General features: G+C 42.5%; 1 protein-coding gene across 1 annotated transcript; it reads left to right on the top strand.

The window, feature by feature from the left end:
• Window positions 1-575: 575 nt before the first annotated feature.
• WFDC11 (WAP four-disulfide core domain 11) lies at window positions 576-9,105 on the top strand. The gene is made up of 5 exons (XM_026014716.1): window positions 576-583; window positions 1,352-1,510; window positions 1,933-1,941; window positions 2,481-2,613; window positions 9,022-9,105. Exons 1-5 carry the CDS (start codon window positions 576-578, stop codon window positions 9,103-9,105), a joined length of 393 nt encoding a protein of 130 aa, XP_025870501.1.
• The last annotated feature ends 12,880 nt before the right edge of the window (window positions 9,106-21,985 follow it).

Genomic DNA, 21,985 nt, shown 5'->3' on the forward strand with positions numbered 1-21,985 from the left:
GAATGAGGAGGTCAGAACAGCAGGGAGTACTGTACCTTTGTGCTTTGTACTTTCTGGGCTTGGTATTACTTAAAGTTGATTCTGTAATGGGTGGTTTCATGAGTTAAGTCTTCCCTCAACCCCAACTGATGGAAATTTCTCCCCTGTGGTTGTCTTGATATGGATGAATCTACCTCCTTTCTAGACACCTTTTCCAGACCCTAGGAATCTGGCCACTCACTTTCTACTCCTTCTGCTGAGGTTCCATGTCCTTCCTAGGCACCCTGCCTGACATGAATCTAGTGCAAACCCATAGTGGCTTTCTTGTGTACATTGCCCTATCAAATGCCATAGTGCAAGTTATAGGTCACTTCAGCCAGTCTTTTACTCTTTGTTTCTCTGTTGTGATTCATACATGTGCCACTATGTCTCCACAAAACCTTGGGGGCACATATAAAGCTCTATGTGAGGTAATCTTAAAGCCTTTCTAGTGACTTGGAATTAAAAGAGCACAACATCCTTTAAAAACAAGAGTGAAAGATGGCCAAAAAATAGTTGGTAACTCTTAAAATCCTGACTTGTTTTAAACGTGGAAAATGGCCAGGTATTTGACATATTTTTTGCAAGGTGATTTTTGAGCAGATTTTCTTTAAACTCTAAGTTGATCTGTCTCACAAACTCATTTTAGGGGCTATCCAAGAGTCTTGGCCAAAACTTTGATTTTAATACTGTTACACATTTTAATTAAAAAATTTATTATCATTTTTTATATAGAGAGAGAGCACACAAATTGGGGGGTAGGAGAGTGGCAGAGGGAGATGGAGAGAAAGAATCTTAAAAGTAGGCTTCAAGCTCAGCATGGACCCTAACACAGGCTCAATTTCATGACCCCGAGATCATAACCTGACCCTAAATCAAGAGTGAGACATTTAACTGACTGAGCCACTCAGTCACCTCTAATATCTTGTTACACATTTTTAAATAAAAAATCAAGATATAGACATCAAGCTTGATATGATTGCAGTTTTATGTGCACATATAGAAGACAGAATAACATACACCAATATAGTGGATTTACTAGAAGTAAATATTTCATTGTCTTTTCTGTACTTTTTTATTTTAAGAATTTTATCAGCTGGATTTGAATTATCTTTTAATTAAGGGAAGGCAATATCTTTTTAAAATAATTTTTTTTCTACAAAAGGGAGGCATGAAGTGTGTAATGTGGAGAAACATTTTAGCAAAGCCAATGCTCAGCTTAGGTGTGTGCCTGTTGTTGAGTGGATGGAGGCAAGGAGGAATAGGTAGACAAAGAGTAAAGAAATTCTATAAACATTTCTTTTTGCCTTACAACTCTGTTTATATCTCTCAGTTTCCAGCAGCAACTGGAAAGGGAAAACAACATCCTGACAGTATATATTCAGACACATACGGTCAGCATCATGAAGATCTGGACACCTCAACTCATGATATTCTTCTGTATGGTGCTACTGTCTGTGCTGGGAGTGCTGAAGGAAAAACATAGCAGTAGGTGATTAGACTTGGGGTGGGGATACTGGGAGATGGGGATACTGTGCTTGTTCCTGGACAAGTGAAGGGGTATTATGGCTGGCACACCTGACTCAGGACTCAGGCCCCACCTTCCCTGGGTCACCTATTGGAGATTCAGAGACTTTTTTGTGCATAGAGATCTAATAAATGACCAAATTGAGGTCCTTTGCTGCTGCTTCCAATCTTGAAAATGGTAATAGGTACCTGTCACCTTTTATATACATTCCATAAGTTACAAGGATATAATATTTTTCCGTGTCAGGATACCATATCTTTCCATACTTCCAGAAGCTCTGTGTCTTAGCTGTGAGTACTTTACTGAATACTAGAGGGGGATTTCTTAATATATACCCTAAGTTTCAGTGGGTATGGTCTTTTAGAATGTGAAAAGATAGAAAAGAGACATGAGATGTGTCCCTAGTGGGTCAGAGTTGGGGGCCATATGATGAGAAATTGGAATCAGTGGAGGGTGCTAAGAAAATTGGGTGAGAGAGAGAAGAATTTGGTAGGAAGCTGTTCTTAAAGCAGGATCAGCAAAAAAGAGAAGAGAAAAGGAGAGAATCTTTTCCTTATTCTCCCGGGTCTGGCTTCCCATATTAGCGAATAGGTATAAAGAGGCTAGAGGCTGCCTTGGGCCTTGAGGTCTCCTGTTACAGAAATGTAGATTTTATAGGACACAAGAATGTGGGGGTATTCTGAGTTCTGTCTCCAGGATGTTTGATGAGGGCCCAGAGGCCTATGGGAGCAGAAAAGGCAGAGATCTATGAAGATGTAATGAAGAACCTCAGCAGGGGGATATTCTCATAAGGCAGATGAATACCTGGGTATGGCTTGGTGGGGCTTGGATTCTAGGAGGGGCTGTTAAGCTGATGAAGGACTTCTCTTCCCACCTTGGCTATGTGGCCTCTGTCAGTCTCTTTCCATCTCATGTCAATTACAGGCGATGAAAGGCTCATTGCGGAGTGCTGGGGAGAACCCAATGTCATTGAATGTACCAGGAAGTGTTCTAGAGCCCTTAGATGTTCAAACAAAAATTACACATGCTGCTGGAGCTATTGTGGAAACATCTGCTGGAAAAATGAGGTGAGTTGGGAAGTGTGCTTGGGCATGGGTCTTCACTGATTCTCAGATGCTGTTATTCATAAAGAGAAGATTGAGGCATCCCACATCTTAGGAACAAAAATAGTGGAAGACAATGTACCCTAAGCCTGGACATCAGCTCACTGGTGAATAAGCCAAGACACCAGCTTAGGGCACATTGTTGCTTTCATTATATAATCAATGCCTATGTTGTCCTCATTATATTATGCAATCGTTTTCTCTTTCCTATTTTTTTTTCTTTTTTACAAATTTCTACCCAAGGCCTCCATAGTCAGACCTTTCCATGAACTTTTTTGGCCCACCAGGCCACAAATCTCTACCTTCCTCTGTTTCATAAACCAGACTCATCTCCCCACACCAGAAGTGGACAATTCTTATCATTTCATAAGGTGCTCATGTCCCAGGGTCTGGTGGAGATAGATAATATTAGGCTTGGGAATGAATGCTTGTTCCTCAGAGTTCCCTTAGCTTTTGAGTATATAACCTTTGTGTCTTGCAGGAAATCTTTGCATGAAGTCTAAAACCCTAAGCTCCCAGCAGGATACCAGTCTGTTCACACTAAGGGCTGGGCAAGAGCAAATCCTAGACAAATAAACTCATTTATCAATAGTGGCTTTCGGCTTTTTCAACTCCATTCCACTATCTTTGATTGCCCTATTACACCCCCCAATATTGTCCCCATCCTACAGGCTACATAGCTTTTATCTCTTGCTTCCTCAGTTGCTTACCTTAGAACTGATAAGCTAATCTCCAGGGTTTCACAGAATAGAAGTTTATTTATTTCTCGTACTTCATTTTAATGTGGGTAACTGGCAAGTAGCCCTTTAATTTTTTTTTTTTTTTTAGTGAGCAGGTCTCTGGTAAATTTGTTTCTCACAGGGTATGGGTAAACAACACTTTTTTTTTTTTTTGAGAGAGAGAGAGAGAGAAAGCATGCATGAGCAGGTTGAACGGGTAGAGGGAGAGGGAGAGGGAGAATCCCAAGCAGACCTTATACCCAGGTTGGAGATGGACATGGGGCTTGATCTCACTATTCTGAGATCATGACCTGGACCAAAATTAAGAGTTGAACACGTTAAAAAAAAAAAAAAAGAGTTGAACACTTAACCAGCTGAGCCACCCAGATGCCCACGGGTAATCAATTCTAAAATGACTTTACATGGATATAAGATTGAACAAATAAGCAAATAAGCGGGGATGATATGAGCCATGTTTCTAACTGTAAGAGAAAAGAAGTTACAAATAAGCAAAATGGAAGGCTAGAATGAGCCCCAGGATTTGAGTCAGAGACATCGATATGAACCCACATTCAGCTCAATATATATATACAGAGAGACTGATACAGAAGTAAAATAGATGACTGTGTAGACATGGATTAGTTGCACATGTATATATTTCCTGGCTATGCCTGGAAGCAGTGATACCATGGTAGCAATAAATACACCAGGAGCCTAGATCTTGTTTTTTATTACCATTCTCCAATAAATGGGCAAAGGCTTCTTGGTGAAATGGCTGATTCTAGAAATAGGCTTAGAAAATACAAAATGAAACTGGAGTATTTTACAGGGTCAGAAAGTAAGGAAATGCTCTTAAAGTCAAAGAATGCAAAACAGGAACCAACCTTAACAAGCTCCCAGTGACCAAAGCCTAGAACAATTTGAGCATAGAACTGTCTCTGTTGGTCTATTAAAACAAGATGTTATAAAGTTAATGGAAAAATATCACAAACAAACAACAAATGTTGGAGAGGATGCGGAGAAAGGGGAACCCTCTTGCACTGTTGGTGGGGATGTGAACTGGTGCAGCCACTCTGGAAAACCGTGTGGAGGTTCCTCAAAGAGTTAAAAATAGACCTGCCCTACGACCCAGCAATTGCACTGCTGGGGATTTACCCCAAAGATACAGATGCAATGAAACGCTGGGACACCTGCACCCCGATGTTTCTAGCAGCAATGTCCACAATAGCCAAACTGTGGAAGGAGCCTCGGTGTCCATCGAAAGATGAATGGATACAGAAGATGTGGTCTATGTATACAATGGAATATTACTCAGCCATTAGAAACGACAAATACCCACCATTTGCTTTGACGTGGATGGAACTGGAGGGTATCTTGCTGAGTGAAGTAAGTCAATCAGAGAAGGACAAACATTTTATGGTCTCATTCATTTGGGGAATATAAAAAATAGTGAAAGGGAATAAAGGGGAAAGGAGAAAAAATGAGTGGGAAATATCAGAAAGGGAGACAGAACATGAGAGACTCCTAACTCTGGGAAACGAACTAGGGGTGGTAGAAAGGGAGGTGGGTGGGGGGTGGGGGTGACTGGGTGACGGGCACTGAGGGGGGCACTTGATGGGATGAGCACTGAGTGTTATTCTATATGTTGGCAAATTGAACACCAATAAAAAATAAATTTATTTTAAAAATCTTGAAAAAAGAAGACAAACAGCACAAGTGGACACCCACAGGCCTTGAAAATATTAAAAACAAAGTTAAAAGAAAAAAAACCTATAATCCAAGAAAACATTTCATCCATAAAAGAAACCTGAATCTGCATAAAAAGGGACCACCATATCCTCAGCAACAGTGACCCAGAATAGCCTCAGATATCAGATGCGTGGTGTCCTCTCACTTAGGCTCTTCTACCATCTTGCGCCCACTCAGCAGTGAGCCTTCCCAAGCTAAGACACTGGACAGACACTACACTACACTCACTGATGGCTATACACTCCTAGAGAATGTAATTATAATGGTAGGATTTTAGGCTTAGAGCTTTCCTTGAATCCTGCATGTCATGCCCATACTAATTATATTTGGGCTGATGGGCAATTCATGGTGACAGATATTGCACTTAACACCTAAACCCAACCCTTGCATCCCAGATAACTTCCTGTAGCTCCTTAATTAGGCACCCTGGCTTTGCTATCACACATACTATCACCAGAAGCAGAGATGGGATGCACTTTGGGGTGAAGGCATCAGTATGGACCCACCTCTGAGCAGTGGGAGGAGCCAAAGGATGGAAATCAGGTAGAAACTGACCAACATCGTGGGTGTATGAGGCAGGAGGATACTTCTAGAATCTCTCATCTGTACTAACATAGAGAAGGAGCATGACTGGAGGATGAGAAAAGAATAATCAATGTAGAAGCCATGGCAACTGTGAGGCTGTGTGTTTGTCACACACAGCAGCCTGATCAATGATTCTCTGCAGGCCAGGACTCGGTTTTTAGGACACCAGGTCATGGCAGAATGTACATTTGCTCCCTCCTCTGCCTCTGTGAGATTCAGTCCTTGCAGGGGTCTCACTCCCCCACTCGCCCTACCACAGGGGCACACAGCTGTTCCATAGGACAGAACATGGAGTGCTGACCAGGGAAACATTCCTCCCAGCCAAAGCATTCTAGCTGTAGCCTCTTTGTCACTGGGCGGGGTGGAGTGTCGAGAGAGCTCTGTAGAACACAGGCTGGGACACCAGCTGTCCTGATGGAGAAGACCAGCTGTTTCCAGTAGAATTCATAGTCCAAGGTGCTCACGCTGGGGCAAGAAATAGGTCAGCTGGCAGCATGGTGTACTCACATGATAGGGAGCACTGGATATGGATGTGGGAGCTCATTTCCTATATGGGCCCTGGCAGGAACTTTGCCTTTCTTAATAGTCTCTCCCAGGGTGTTTGGGGCATGGCCAAGCACTGGGAAGATGCTTGCAGAGTCAGGCTATGTGAGGAAGCACCAAGTAAGAGCTCCTGCAGTGCATGCTCTTACCGCCCATCTACATCTGATGATGTCTGTGCTGCTGGTTGATCTTTTTTATTTTATTTTTTATTTTATTTTTTAATTTATTTTTTATTGGTGTTCAATTTACCAACATACAGAATAACCCCCAGTGCCTGTCACCCATTCACTCTCACCCCCCACCCTACTCCCCTTCTACCACCCCTAGTTGATCTTGATCTCTCTTTCCTAAGGCCTCCTGGTCAAGTGCAGCTCCTAGGAGAGGTGGAGAAGCTTCTCTAATACTAGGAGCCCTGGGATGCTTCTGAGGTGGGCCAGAGGCTCTGGCCTGAAAGAGGTAGGTTTCCTCCTCTGGACAATCCTTCCCTGCTGCCCAGCAGGAAGCACTGGACTGGAGTGTACCACTGCACACCTGCCTCCAGCAAGGCCTGCTTGCCTTCCTGAGTTCTTTGCACTTGACTCCATGTTCCCACTGGGCCTATGTGACCCAGTCTCTGGATTTAGTCCCACGACCACCTCAGAGCCTCTCTGCTGGCATTGAGTGGTCAGGAGTCTGTCCAATGATTAGGGTCCACTGATTCACCATGAGACCATGGGCAACACCCATAGCTACCCTCAATAGGCAATTAATCCTTGGTAGCATCACCATAAACCCCCTGTTCCCTACCATGTGGCTTCTCCCTGGATTAAAAAAGAGAGAGAATGAGACCATATGGAGGGATACTGGGGAAAAGTGTGGACCATTCAGTTGATGGAAGGCACTGGAGTCTCAGGTGCTGGCATCCAGTTCCAGGCCCCATCCCAAGAGTGGCCATGCTGCTAGAGGATGGGGTAGGAGATGTTAGTGAAGGCATTCACTTCCATGGCTGTGTTCTCACCATAATGGAGGAGCAGTGAGCAAACAGGGAGTCCAGGCAAGCATTCTCCTCTAGCCATATCATGATCTCTCAGTCTCTTGGCCTTGAGCATGTCACTTAACGTCCCTTGGATTAGTTTTCCTCATTGTTTTAAAGGGACAGTCATCTGAACCTCACAAAGAGAATAGGAAGAATGGGATGGTGTGGATCAATTAAAAAGAGGCCTCGTTGTGGGCCTCCTACTCTGTGACCAATGTCTAGCCCCACCTCCCTCATGTTCAACTTGGCCCTTCTGATCCAGGTTAAGGAGTGTTCTTGTTAGTTTGGGAGATACCACACATGAGCAGTTTCTCCCCTGAGAGTACCGGTTCAGTGAGCAGATCAACAGTGAAGTTGGGCCTCAGGGGCCTGGCCGGGGGCGGGGGGGGGGGGCAACAGGAGAGAGAAGAGAGAAGTATGACAAGGGAAGAGAGATCAGAGACCTGGATCCAGCAAAGGGGGCCACTCTGGGGTCTGCACCGAGTCCTCAAGGATCACAAGCACTGGGAGTAGAATAGTCAGGTGTGTGGACGTTTTTTTATTTGACAGGAACAAGCAGTTCACACAGCAGGGAGGGTGTTTTCCTGTTGACGTTCTCTTACCTGGGATCTGAGGTCCTCATGCTTTGGTGTGAATAGAGGTTTAGGGGAGCAGGATGCCCAGCCCAGCCCCACTCACTCACTGGAGGCTCATGCAAATATTCCCACAGAAAGTTGGACAGTATATGTTATTTGCTTAACAATCTTGGTGATATTCACATGGACATCTGAATATGTATATGTTGGTGTGCTTTTCATAGACCTTGATTTCTTTGAATAGCTCTGTTTCTGAAGCGGACCATGGTAGAATCAGTGCAACCAGATCCCTAGAGAGCATTCCTCTCAAAGCCCCCCACAAAGACCTCAGAACCCAGGTCCCACTCATGTCATCTTGGACTTTTCAGGGAAAAGTCCACACTTTCTGCCCTTCACCTAATCCTGGTGATTGGTAGTCTCTTAAATTCTATAATCTCTTTCTTTCCCCCAAGAGATCTCAATACCTGGCCTTGCTGGTCCGTCTCCATACTCTGCAGCCAGGACCCTGTCTCCCATGTTAGTCATGGCCTTGAGGAAGTTGACCCATAGAATCTACACTCTGAGAACTCAGCAGAGTCTGAGACATCCTGCAGACCCTCCCTACTCTCCAGAATTTGCAGGGTCCAGAGAGGAAGATGACTTGCCACTTTGCCCTCTCTCTCCTGTCATTGTCACTGACTCCAGGGCCCTTGCCCCTCCCCAGAAAATATCACTTGCCCTATTTCCCTTCCACTGTCACCATCCTGGTACCTCCAATGATAACTTGGACTTAACTCTGTACACCCCAAAACTTGCTTTCCCGGGGTCCTTTCATTCTGTACCTACTCCCACCAACATTTCTGGATGTAATGTGTCACCTATGTGCAGAAATCCAAGAACAGTTGTTTGGTTTCCCCTTGTGATTCTCAGGCCATTATATACCCCTCACTTCTGTATGTACCATTTGTGTCTGGGTATTTGGAGTGGAGAATCAAAAGATATAGGTTCCCCTTCCATCCACATCATATTCCCAGAGCTGGGTAAAGGGGCCAGAGGGCCATGGTTTGAGAGGACCAAGTGCTGTAGTCTGAGCAGAATGTGCTGATAGGTTCCAATTCCCAGGTCCTCCTCAAAAGGGACATAGCCCCTCCTGGCCTCCTTCCCCTTTTTGTCCCCTAGGGCATCACCTACTTGGCTTCCTCTTCAGTTCATGGTACCCTCCCTGGACTTGCAGCAGCAGCATACAGAAGAGCAGGATGAGCAGCAGATCTTGGTTGACATGATTGGCTAGAATGGAGGGCTCTCAGTCTGGCAGAGAATTCTCTGGAGAGTTGGGTTGTTACCCTTGGCTCCTTGCTTTTACTGGGCAAACAAGGAGCCTTGTTTCTTCCCCTTGTCTGCCCTTACCTTGTCTGCCTGTTCTTTGTCAGACTTGGGCTTCTGCAGATCACTCCTCCCCTCACATAACTAACCCCCTCCTTTGCAAATAATTTTTTCCTACATTTTTAATGATATGATAATTTCCAGGAAAAAAAGAAAAGTAACATTTTAAAAAAGTATGATAATCTAAATGCAGAGAATTAAGGCATGTCTCTTTGCATTACCATATTTTGCAAATTTAATATAATTAATCGATTGTTTTCTCTTTCGGAGTCATCCACCCTTTGTTACCCATCTTGTCCCACTCTCATTTAATCCGGTAAATATTTCAAAATGTGGTGTTCCATAATTGTATATATCTTATTTAAAATAAATACCTATTGTTAAGCATTTGCATTGTACTAATTACTGATTACCTAGATAATATATTATGTTGAACGTATACAACCAAAATCTTTTTTAAAAAAGATATATTTATTTATTTGAGAGCGAGCGAGCAGAGGAAGGGGCAGAGGGAAAAGGAGAGAGAGAATATCAAGCAAACCTCAAGCTGAGCAGGGAGACTGACCCAAGGCTCAATCTCATGAACCTAAGATCATGACTTGCGCAGAAACTAAGAGTCAGATGTTTAACCGATTGAACGACCCAGGCACCCCACAGCCTGTTTTATTTTTTAGAATATCAGGGAAAAATAAAATATTTAAAATAAATAAAATAAAATAAATATTTCATTTTTTAGACTAATATAAAAAAGGTAGAATAATGGGCTTAAGAGTCAAGTAGGCATTGTAAGTATAAATAAATAAATACATACTGTATGCTGGTATACCTATATACACACACACACATGTATGGAGGGAGAAATTAGTTTTGTAATTAAACATGTATAAATCATGTTTAACTCAACAGAGGATGAGTGTCAATTTCCTCAAAACTTATAAGGCACCATGGTGTAAGTCTGGAGATAATGGGCAGGAATCAGCCCTCTATTGCCTATAAAAATTTGAGTAGCAGAGGAATGTTCATACGTTTTGTGCTAGGTCAGATGGGGAGTTGAAACTGACCCCAGTATTTGCCAGCATCATACACTGGGACAGTCCTATGACCTCTGTAGACTTAGTCCATTCATAAATTCTTTGTTTGTTTGTTTGTTACAACAGTTTATTATCTAACCTCAAATATTTGTTTTTTTTTTAATTTTTTTTATTGGAGTTCAATTTGCCAACATATAGCATAACACCCAGTGCTCATCCCACCAAGTGCCACCCTTAATGCCCATCACCCAGTCACCCCAACCCCCCGCCCACCTCCCCTTCCACTACCCCTTGTTCATTTCCCAGAGTTACGTGTCACTCATGTTTTGTCACTCTCACTGATATTTTCACTCCTTTCCCTTTATTCCATTTCACTACTTTTTATATTCCCCAAATGAATGAGACCATACAATCTTTGTCCTTTTCCGATTGACTTATTTTTTTAATAATAAATTTATTTTTTTGTTGGTGTTCAATTTGCCAACATACAGAATAACACCCAGTGCTCATCCCGACAAGTGCCCCCCTCAGTGCCCGTCACCCATTCACGCCCACCCCCCATCCTCCTCCCCTTCCACCACCCCTAGTTCGTTTCCCAGAGTTAGGAGTCTTTATGTTCTGTCTCCCTTTCTGATATTTCCCACACATTTCTTCTCCCTTCCCTTATATTCCCTTTCACTATTATTTATATTCCCCAAATGAATGAGAACATACAATGTTTGTCCTTCTCCAATTGACTTACTTCACTCAGCATAATACCCTCCAGTTCCATCCACGTCAAAGCAAATGGTGGGTATTTGTCGTTTCTAATGGCTGAGTAATATCCCATTGTATACATAAACCACATCTTCTTTATCCATTCATCTTTTGATGGACACCGAGGCTCCTTCCACAGTTTGGCTATTGTGGACATTGCTGCTAGAAACATCGGGGTGCGGGTGTCCTGGTGTTTCATTGCATCTGTATCTTTGGGGTAAATCCCCAACAGTGCAATTGCTGGGTCGTAGGGCAGATATATTTTTAACTCTTTGAGGAACCTCCACACGGTTTTCCAGAGCGGCTGCACCGGTTCACATTCCCACCAACAGTGCAAGAGGGTTCCCTTTTCTCCACATGGTCTCCGACATTTGTGGTTTCCTGCCTTGTTAATTTTCCCCATTCTCATTGGTGTAAGGTGGTATCTCATTGTGGTTTTGATTTGTATTTCCCTAATGGCAAGTGATGCAGAGCATTTTCTCATGTGCATGTTGGCCATGTCTATGTCTTCCTCTGTGAGATTTCTGTTCATGTCTTTTGCCCATTTCATGATTGGATTGTTTGTTTCTTTGGTGTTGAGTTTAATAAGTTCTTTATAGATGTTGGAAACTAGCCCTTTATCTGATACATCATTTGCAAATATCTTCTCCCATTCTGTAGGTTGTCTTTGAGTTTTGTTGACTGTATATTTTGATATGCAAAAGCTTCTTATCTTGATGAAGTCCCAATCGTTCATTTTTGCTTTTGTTTCCCTTGCCTTCGTGGATGTATCTTGCAAGAAGTTACTGTGGCAAAGTGCAAAAAGAGTGTTGCCTGTGTTCTCCTCTAGAATTTTGATGGAATCTTGTCTCACATTTAGATCTCTCATCCATTTTGAGTTTATCTTTGTGTATGGTGAAAGAGAGTGGTCTAGTTTCATTCTTCTGCATGTGGATGTCCAATTTTCCCAGCACCATTTATTGAAGAGACTGTCTTTCTTCCAATGGATAGTCTTTCCTCCTTTGTCGAATATTAGTTGACCATAAAGTTGAGGGTCCACTTCTGGATTCTCTATTCTGTTCCATTGATCTATGTGTCTGTTTTTGTGCCAGTACCACACTGTCTTGATGACCACAGCTTTGTAGTACAACCTGAAATCTGGCATTGTGATGCCCCCAGCTATGGCAAGGGGTCTTGGCTATTCGGGGTCTTTTCTGATTCCACACAAATCTTAAAATAATTTGTTCCAACTCTCTGAAGAAAGTCCATGGTATTTTGATAGGGATTGCATTAAATGTATAAATTGCCCTGGGTAACATTGACATTTTCACAATATTAATTCTGCCAATCCATGATCATGGAACATTTTTCCATCTCTTTGTGTCTTCCTCAATTTCTTTCAGAAGTGTTCTGTTGTTTTTAGGGTATAGATTCTTTACCTCTTTGGTTAGATTTATTCCTAGGTATCCTATGCTTTTGGGTGCAATTGTAAATGGGATTGACTCCTTAATTTCTCTTTCTTCAGTCTCATTGTTAGTGTATAGTAATGCCACTGACTTCTGGGTATTGATTTTGTATCCTGCCACGCTGCCAAATTGCTGTATGAGTTCTAGCAATCTTGGGGTGGAGGCTTTTGGGTTTTCTATATAGAGTATCATGTCATCGGCAAAAAGGGAGAGTTTGACCTCTTCTTTGCCAATTTGAGTGCCTTTTATTTCTTTTTGTTGTCTGATTTCTGAGGCTGGGACTTCTAGTACTATGTTTAATAGCAGTGGTGAGAGTGAACATCCCTGTCGTGTTCTCATCTTAGGGGAAAGGCTCCCAGTGTTTCCCCATTGAGAATGATATTTGCTGTGGGCTTTTGTAGATGGCTTTTGTTTTTTTTTTTATTTTTTACTTTTTAAAAATTTTTTATTTTTTTATGATAATCACACACACACAGAGAGAGAGAGAGATAGAGACACAGGCAGAGGGAGAAACAGGCTCCATGCACCGGGAGCCCTAAGTGGGATTCAATCCCGGGGTCTCCAGGGTCATGCCCGGGGCCAAAGGCAGGCGCTAAACTGCTGCGCCACCCAGGGATCCCCTGTAGATGGCTTTTAAAGTGCTGAGGAATGTTCCCTCTATCCCTACACTCTGAAGAGTTTTGATCAGGAATGGATGCTGTATTTTGTCAAATGCTTTCTCTGAATCTATTGAGAGGATCATAAGGTTTTTGTTTTTTTCTCTTGGTGAAATGATCAATCACATTGTTTGCTTTACGAGTGTTGAATCAGCCTTGCATCCCGGGGATAAATCCCACTTGGTCATGGTGAATAATCTTCTTAATGTATTGTTGGATCCTATTGGCTAGTATCTGTGTGTGTGTGTGTGTGTGTGTGTGTAGGGGGGGCTGGGTTCTCTGGCCCTGGAGTTGAACATCCTGCCCTCCAGTCTGCAGTGAGCCTTCACAGAAGAGCCATCAAGCCCTCATGTCTCTGCAGTTGGTTTCAAAACCCTGTGTTCGCTCTGCCTGTGTCTGAGCTTTTTTTTTTTTTTTTTAAAATCTCAGATGAGTATTGGCTAGTATCTTGTTGAGAATTTTTGCATCTATGTTCATCAGGGATATTGGTCTATAATTCTCCTTTTTGGTGGGGTCTTTGTCTGGTTTGGAATTAAGGTGATGCTGGCCTCATAGAAAGAGTTTGGAAGTACTCCATCTCTTTCTATCTTTCCAAATAGCTTTAGTAGAATAGATATGGTTTCTCCTTTAAACTTTTGATAGAATTCCCCTGGGAAGCCATCTGGCCCTGGACTTTTGTGTCTTGGGAAGTTTTTGATGACTGCTTCAATTTCCTCCCTGGATATCGGCCTGTTCAGGTTTTCTATTTCTTCCTGTTCCAGTTTTGGTAGTTTGTGGTTTTCCAGAAATGCGTCCATTTCTTCTAGATTGCCTAATTTATTGGTATATAGCTGCTCATAATATGTTTTTAAAATTGTTTGTGTTTCCTTGGTGTCGGTAGTGATATCTCCTTTCTCATTCATGATTTTATTAATTTGAGTCTTTTCTCTCTTCTTTTTAATAAGGCTGGCTAATGGTTTATCTTTCTTGTTAATTCTTTCAAAGAACCAACTCCTGGTTTTGTTGATTTGTTCCACAGTTCTTCTGGTCTCTATTTCATTGAGTTCTGCTCGAATCTTTATTAACTCTCTTCTTCTGTTGGGTGTAGGATCTATTTGCTGTTTTTTTCTCCAGCTCCTTTAGGTGCAAGGTTAGCTTTTGTATTTGAGTTCTTTCCAGTTTTTGGATGGATGCTTGTATTGGGATGTATTTCTTCCTCAGGACTGCTTTTGCTGTATCCCAAAGATTTTGAACAGTTGTATCTTCATTCTCATTAGTTTCCATGAATCTTTTTAATTCTCTAATTTCCTGGTTGACCTCTTCATATTTTTTTTTTAATTTTTTTTTTATTTTTATTTATGATAGTCACAGAGAGAGAGAGGCAGAGACACAGGCAGAGGGAGAAGCAGGCTCCATGCACCGGGAGCCTGATGTGGGATTCGATCCCGGGTCCCCAGGATCGTGCCCTGGGCGAAAGGCAGGCGCCAAACCGCTGCGCCACCCAGGGATTCCCTACCTCTTCATATTTTAACAGCATGGTCCTTAACCTCCACGTGTTTGAAATCCTTCCAAACTTCTTGTAGTGATTTGGTTCTAATTTCAAAGCATTATGGTCTGAAAATACACAGGGGACGATCCCAATCTTTTGGTATCAGTTAAGACCTGATTTGTGAGCCAGTATGTGGTCTATTCTGGAAAAGTTCATGTGCACTTAAGAAGAATGTGTATTTAGTTGCGTTTGGATGTAAAGTTCTGTAAATATCTGTGAAATCCATCTGGTCCAGGGTATCATTTAAAGCTCTTGTTTCTTTGAAGATGTTGTTCTTAGAAGACCTATTGATTGTAGAAAGTGCTAGATTGAAGTCACCAAGTATAAGTGTATTATTATCTAAATATGTCTTAACTTTGGTTATTAATTGATTGATATACTTGGCCGCTCCCACATTCGGGGCATATATATTGATGATTATTTAGTCCTCTTGTTGGATATATCCTTTAAGTATGATATCGTGTCCCTCCTCATCTCTCACTACAGTCTTCGGGATAAACTTTAGTTTATCTGATATAAGGATATATAAGTATATCTGCTTTCTTTTGAGGACCATTTGAATGGTACATGGTTCTCCGACCCTTTATTTTCAGGCTGTAGGTGTCCTTCTGTCTAAAATGAATCTCTTGTAGACAGCAAATAGATGAGTCCTGCTTTTTTATCCAGTCTGAAACCCTGCGCCTTTTGATGGGGTCATTAAGCCCATTCACGTTCAGAGTTACTATTGAAAGATATGAATTTAGTGTCATCATGATCCCTATTCAGTCCCCGTTTTTGTGGATTGTTTCCTTGGGCGTCCTCTTTCTTTTATAGAGTCCCCCTTAATATTTCTTGCAGAGTTGGTTTGGTGGTCACATAGTCTTTCAGTTTCTGCCTATCTTGGAAGCTTTTTGTCTCTCCTATTCTGAATGAGAGCCTTGCTGCATAAAGTATTCTTGGCTGCATGTTCTTCTCATTTATTTTTTTTTTAATTTTTTAAAATTTATTTATGATAGTCACACAGTGAGAGAGAGGCAGAGACACAGGCAGAGGGAGAAGCAGGCTCCACGCACCAGGAGCCCGACGTGGGATTCGATCCTGGGTCTCCAGGATCGCGCCCTGGGCCAAAGGCAGGCGCCAAACCGCTGCGCCACCCAGGGATCCCTTGTTCTTCTCATTTAAAACCCTGAGTATATCTTGCCAGCCCTTTCTGGCCTGCCAGGTCTCTGTGGAGAGGTCTGCTGTTATCCTAATACTTCTCCCTATTAAGGTTAGAGATTTCTTGTCTCTTGCTTCTTTAAGGATCTTCCCTTTTTCTTTGGAATTTGCAAGTTTCACTATTAAATGTGGAAGTGTTGAACGGTTGTTATTGATTTTAGGGGGGAATCTCTCTATCTCCTGGATCTGAATGCCTGTTTCCCTTCCCAAGTTAGGGAAGTTCTCAGCTATGATTTGTTCAAATACACTTTCTGGACCTTTGTCTCTTTTGGCGCCCTCGGGAACCCCAATTAAACGTAGATTTTTCCTTTTGAGGCTGTCATTTATTTCCCTTAACCTATCCTCATGAGCCTTTAATTGTTTCTCTTTTATCATCAGTTTCCTTCCTTTCCATTAACTTGTCTTCTATGTCACTCACTCGTTTTTTTACCTTGTTAACCCCCGTCGTTAGGACCTGCAGTTTGGATTGCATTTCATTTAATTGATTTTTAATTTCAGCCTGATTAGATCTAAATTCTGCAGTCATGAAGTCTCTTGAACCCTTTATGCTTTTTTCTAGAGCCACCAGTAGCATTATAATTGTGCTTCTGAATTTGCTTTCTGACATTGAATTGTAATCTAAATTTTGTAACTCTGTGGGAGAGAATACTGTTTCTGATTCTTTCTTTTGTGGTGAGTTTTTCCTTCTAGTCATTTTGCTCAGTGCAGAGTGGCCAAAACCAAGTTTTACTTGATAGAAATGCAAACTCTTCTCACTCTCGCATTCCAGCTGTTCTCTCTTTAAATCTAAGACCAAATTCGTAGGTTTTCAGGATGATTTGAAAGTTATCTAGGTAAGTTGGTGGGGACAGATGACTTGGGGACCCTACTCTTCTGCCATCTTGCACCGCCTCACTCCCATTCATTAATTCTTGACACTTCCATGGTGAGGATGAAATATGATGACATGTTATATACACCCTCATAGTACCTGGCACACAGTAGGTGCTCAATGCAGTACCTTTGTCATGTCTCCAATCTTGCTTCCCAACAACATATAGCAAGTCCTAGGGACCAGAAGGACTCTCTTACCTCATCGTTTACACTGGGTACTAAGATCCAGCCCTGGAATTGAACTCTTAGAAGAGAAACTGTTTGAGCAAATGGTGGGTATTTGTCGTTTCTAATTGCTGAGTAAAATTCCATTGTATACATAAACCACATCTTCTTTATCCATTCATCTTTCAATGGACACCTAGGCTCCTTCCACAGTTTGGCTATTGTGGCCATTGCTGATAGAAACATCGGGGTGCAGGTGTCCCGACGTTTCATTGCATCTGAATCTTTGGGGTAAATCCCCAACAGTGCAATTGCTGGGTCGTAGGGCAGGTCTATTTTTAACTCTTTGAGGAACCTCCACACAGTTTTCCAGAGTGGCTGCACCAGTTCACATTCCCACCAACAGTGTAAGAGGGTTCCCTTTTCTCCGCATCCTCTCCAACATTTGTGGTTTCCTGCCTTGTTAATTTTCCCCATTCTCACTGGTGTGAGGTGGTATCTCATTGTGGTTTTGATTTGTATTTCCCTGATGGCAAGTGATGCAGAGCATTTTCTCATGTGCATGTTGGCCATGTCCATGTCTTCCTCTGTGAGATTTCTCTTCATGTCTTTTGCCACTTCAACGTGGATGGAACTGGAGGGTATTATGCTGAGTGAAATAAGTCAATCAGAGAAGGACAAACAGTGTATGTTCTCATTCATTTGGGGAATATGAATAATAGTGAAAGGGAATATAAAGGAAGGGAAAAGAAATGTTGGGAAATATCAGGAAGGGAGACAGAACATAAAGACTCCTAACTCGGGGAAACGAACTAGGGGTGGTGGAAGGGGAGGAGGGCGGGTGCTGGAGGGGAATGGGTGACGGGCTCTGAGGTGGACACTTGACGGGATGAGCACTGGGTGTTTTTCTGTATGTTGGTAAATTGAACACCAATAAAAATTAATTAAAAAAAAAAAAAGAGAGAAACTGTTTGGTCCAGGAGTCGGTGAGATTTGCAGGCTTATCCAAGCAGATCTGCCAATTCCACATGGATTGGTAGCAGAACCAGAAGTAGATATAGGAACTCAAAATAGCCATTTCAAATGAACTACCTCTACTCTCTGAAAGAACAGAAAATGTGGGTAATTTGTTCTGGTATTTTGGAGTGAGGAGGTGAATTCTGAGAAGGGACCTTTCCACATTCTGTGAGGTGGAGGGTCAATCATCTACCCTTCTTTCAACTTAAATTATTTCTTTTTTTTTTTTAAATTTTATTTATTTATTTTTTATTTATTTATGATAGTCACACACACACACACACACACACACACACACACACACAGAGGCAGAGACAGAGGCAGAGGGAGAAGCAGGCTCCATGCACTGGGAGCCCGACGTGGGACTCGATCCCGGGTCTCCAGTATCACGCCCTGGGCCAAAGGCAGGTGCTAAACCGCTGCACCACCCAGGGATCCCCAACTTAAATTATTTCTTCCCGTTGACAAGCTCCACCAACCTACTCCCTTGGAGAGAACCCCTCAGCCTTTCCTTCTCCCCTGCATCCTCTTCTTTCCTTGTTCACCCTAGTGACTGTGGGGAGAGCTCCGCAGAGTGTCTCCTCTTTCAACATTTTCTAGGTGGGATAGACACACAATCTTACCCTTTAACCTGAGGTCAACTGTAAAGACCTCCCTGTCCAAAAAGAATTCCTAAGGGATGCTTAAATTTCCATCATCGGCCATTTTTTCTTTGGAGATTGGATCCTTTACAAATGCAAATACTGTATGATCTCACATATATGTAGCCAGAAAACCAAGACAGCCCAAACTATATCTGCAAAGAACAATCTAGTGGTTACCAGAGGTGGCAGGTAGAGTGTGAACAAAATGGGTGACGGGGGTCAAAAGGTACCAATAATAATTATGTATATATACACTAATGTAGATGTATACATAAATCCATATACATACACATGTATATGTATATACATGCTTGTCTGTTTATACGTATATGCATATATATGTATGTGTATATATGTATTGTTTGTTGTGTGTATATATTGTGTGTTCATATGTACATATATACATATATGTGTGCATATACATGTGTATTGTGTGTATAAAATATTTACATAGGGAGAGATCAGGAGCCTGCTGCTTTCCTAAAATCTACACAGCTTTTTTGCAGACCCATCTGCATAGTCCAGAACCAAGTGTGGCAAGAGTCCCCAGAAGAACCTCCTTGGTGCTCTCAGTGACTATGCTCCTCAAACGGACCACTAGGGACCCGCCAACATCTGGACCAGACGCAGGGCAGAGCTGTGATTGCCCCACACAGAACATTATTACCTGGCCATAGAAAAAGAGGTCTTGGGATTCCATAACGCAATCATTTTAGGTGTGGCAGCCTTTGTAGTCCCCACCCATCAAAGTTCCCTTCTGTTTGCTCCCACGCCTTTGTACCCAGGTCCCCAAATTCTACCTTTTGTCTCTATACAATCTACCCTCCGCAGCCAAGTCCCCAGGGCCCTGACATACATTTCCTACTGTTCAATGCATCTGATGAATCCTAGGAAAAATCACTTATACATGGATGTCTCCAGGCAGTGTATGAGATATTCTTGGACATAGAGTTTGAAAGAAGGAAGTCTGCTCCTTGAGAGCCCTGGCCCTTGGCACCTGGACTCCTTTTTTTAAGGTTTTATTTATTTATGAGAGAGAGAGAGAGAGAGAGAGAGAGAGAGAAATGAGAGACAGACTTAGGCCAAGGGAGAAGCAAGGTTCCCTGCATGAGCCCTACATGGGACTCGATTCTGGATCCCAAGATCACACCCTGGGCCAAAGGTAGACTTTCCATTGCTGTGCCACCCAGGCATCCTCCATTTGCCATTCCTAAAGTCCCTCCTGTTCAGTCTCTTTTTGTCCATATAAAACCATGCATTTGATGGGAGATGGTGGTATGCTTTATTGTATTCTATTCTTTTTATTCTTATTTAAAAAAGTTTTTATTTATTTATTCATGAGAGACACACAGAGAGAGAGAGGCAGAGACATAGGCAGAGGGAGAAGCAGGCTCCATGCAGGGATCCCGATGTGGAATTGGATCCAGGGACTCCAGGATCATGCCCTGAGCTGAGGACAGATGCTGAACCGCTGAGCCGCCCAGGCTTCCCGGTGTTATGCTTTAATTAGCAAAAGAGAATCAATACAGAGAAGGGTGGGACCTTATTACCATAAAGCAAGTTCAAGACAAACAGATACATAAACTGCACTTCAGTCTATCGGTAAACTCAGATGCATCAGATAGACTCAAGACTTGGGTCTGTTTGGGTGGCCAGAACTGCAATTAAGGTATACAGTGTTCCTCCTAGCTAAGCAGGGTGTATTGCTCATATTAAAGAAAATCCAATCCTTTGGAATGGGAGAGTATCCAAGGAAAAAGTCTGTGACATGGCTAGCATGTAGCTCCTGGTCAGAACTTACAAATCTGCCACAACACAAATCACCATTAAGTTCTAGGCTTTTGAACTTTGTTTTTCTGGTCCATTGTCTCTGTTTCCAGGCCACAACCGCCTCTCCCCCTCCCCAAGTAAGAAGAGGCCACATAAAAGAGCTATCAGCCAGTTCCTCACACACTCAACTCAAACACCTTCAGAGGTAAGTAAAGATAAGGGTCAGGAGGCACCAGCTTTTATTGATGCCTTGCTTGGATGAATTCTCTGCATAGGTGGCATCAGCACTATTCCTGTGAGATGGAGATTACTGTCTCTGGTGTTTGAATAAGAAACTTGAGACAGAGGGGACATACCTGTCTGAGGTCCCACAGGTAAAAGGGCATACATGAAACAAGATATCTGTATTCTTGACTCTAAATCCAGTACTTTCTCCTCTTTAACATTATCTGGTAAGCTCAGGATCCTGAATTCTGAGGGGAACAGTTGGTCTGTGTCTTTGCAAAACCTAGGGGTTTTGCAAAAAAACCTAGGTTTTTTTTGTCATTATCCTACCCTCGATCTCAAAATGACCAAAGAATTCACCCAGAATTCTGTATGTGAGTAGGACCCACCCTGGACATGATTATATATCTCTTCTGGCTCAGTTAGCATACCAGGTGTGCAAAGAAGAGGATTGAGCATCCTCAGGATCCTGAGCACCCTTTAAGGGCAAGTATAGAACTCAGAGAACTAGACTAAGAGTAAGGCCTTTTCAATGAACAGATCTCAAAGTTCTGGAAAACTTAGATCTAGAATGATATATATATATATATATTTTTTTTTTTTTCATTTGTTTTTATTTAAGTTTGATTTGCCAACCTATATGACACCCAGTGCTCATCCCATCAAGTGCCCTCCTCAGTGTTAGGTACAAATACATAGCTTCATGAAACCCATGGCTTTGGGTTTACTGTGTTTCTGTCAGTGTCCACTAGTTTTCCTCCTTCTTTGAGGAAAGGCAGTGTCTAGGAATGCAGCCCACCCCAGGGCATACTCACCTTCACTCAGCTGCCTCCTACCTCATATCTCTGCCTGAAAGTGGATGACAGATAGTCTGCATTGCTCATTTGCCTTGCTATGCACTGCTGACTTCAGAGGATCACAACTATACTCTGAGCCAGGCTGAGGAACTGGATATCCCACCACCCTGAACTGACTTTTTTTTGGCTAACTATGTGAGTGATTTATAGGATTTCTGCAACCTACCATGCTCAAAGATAGTTGGCCTTTGGCCTGGAGCTTCTCCAATTAGGTAGTGTCCATTGGCAAGTATTATGTTGATGAAGTTTTCCTTCATCAAGCCATGCTGAGGCTAGGTGGCAGGGACATGGGTTCTGAATGGAAAAGGTTGGAGAACAGATGTAAACGTCTGAGAGTGGGAGTTCTCCAAACTTCTCCATTCAAAACCTGTGTCCCAACCGTGAAGGAGAACTGCTAAGTGAAGGTATCGAGACTTCATTTACCATTGGGCAGTATTTGCCAAGGTATACAAACCAATATTCACAAGACTTTCTTTTTCTGACCCTAACTCCTTAATTCCTGTTCTACTTCAGGTAGCATTGGGACAAGAGCTATCTTCTGCCAGAACTTAACCCAAACATACAGAGTAACAATCATGAAGCCCCAGGTTCTCCTATTCAGCATGCTCTTCTATGAGGTTGTGA

This window comes from Vulpes vulpes, chromosome 14 (assembly GCF_048418805.1).
Source record: "Vulpes vulpes isolate BD-2025 chromosome 14, VulVul3, whole genome shotgun sequence".
NCBI lineage: Eukaryota > Metazoa > Chordata > Mammalia > Carnivora > Canidae > Vulpes > Vulpes vulpes.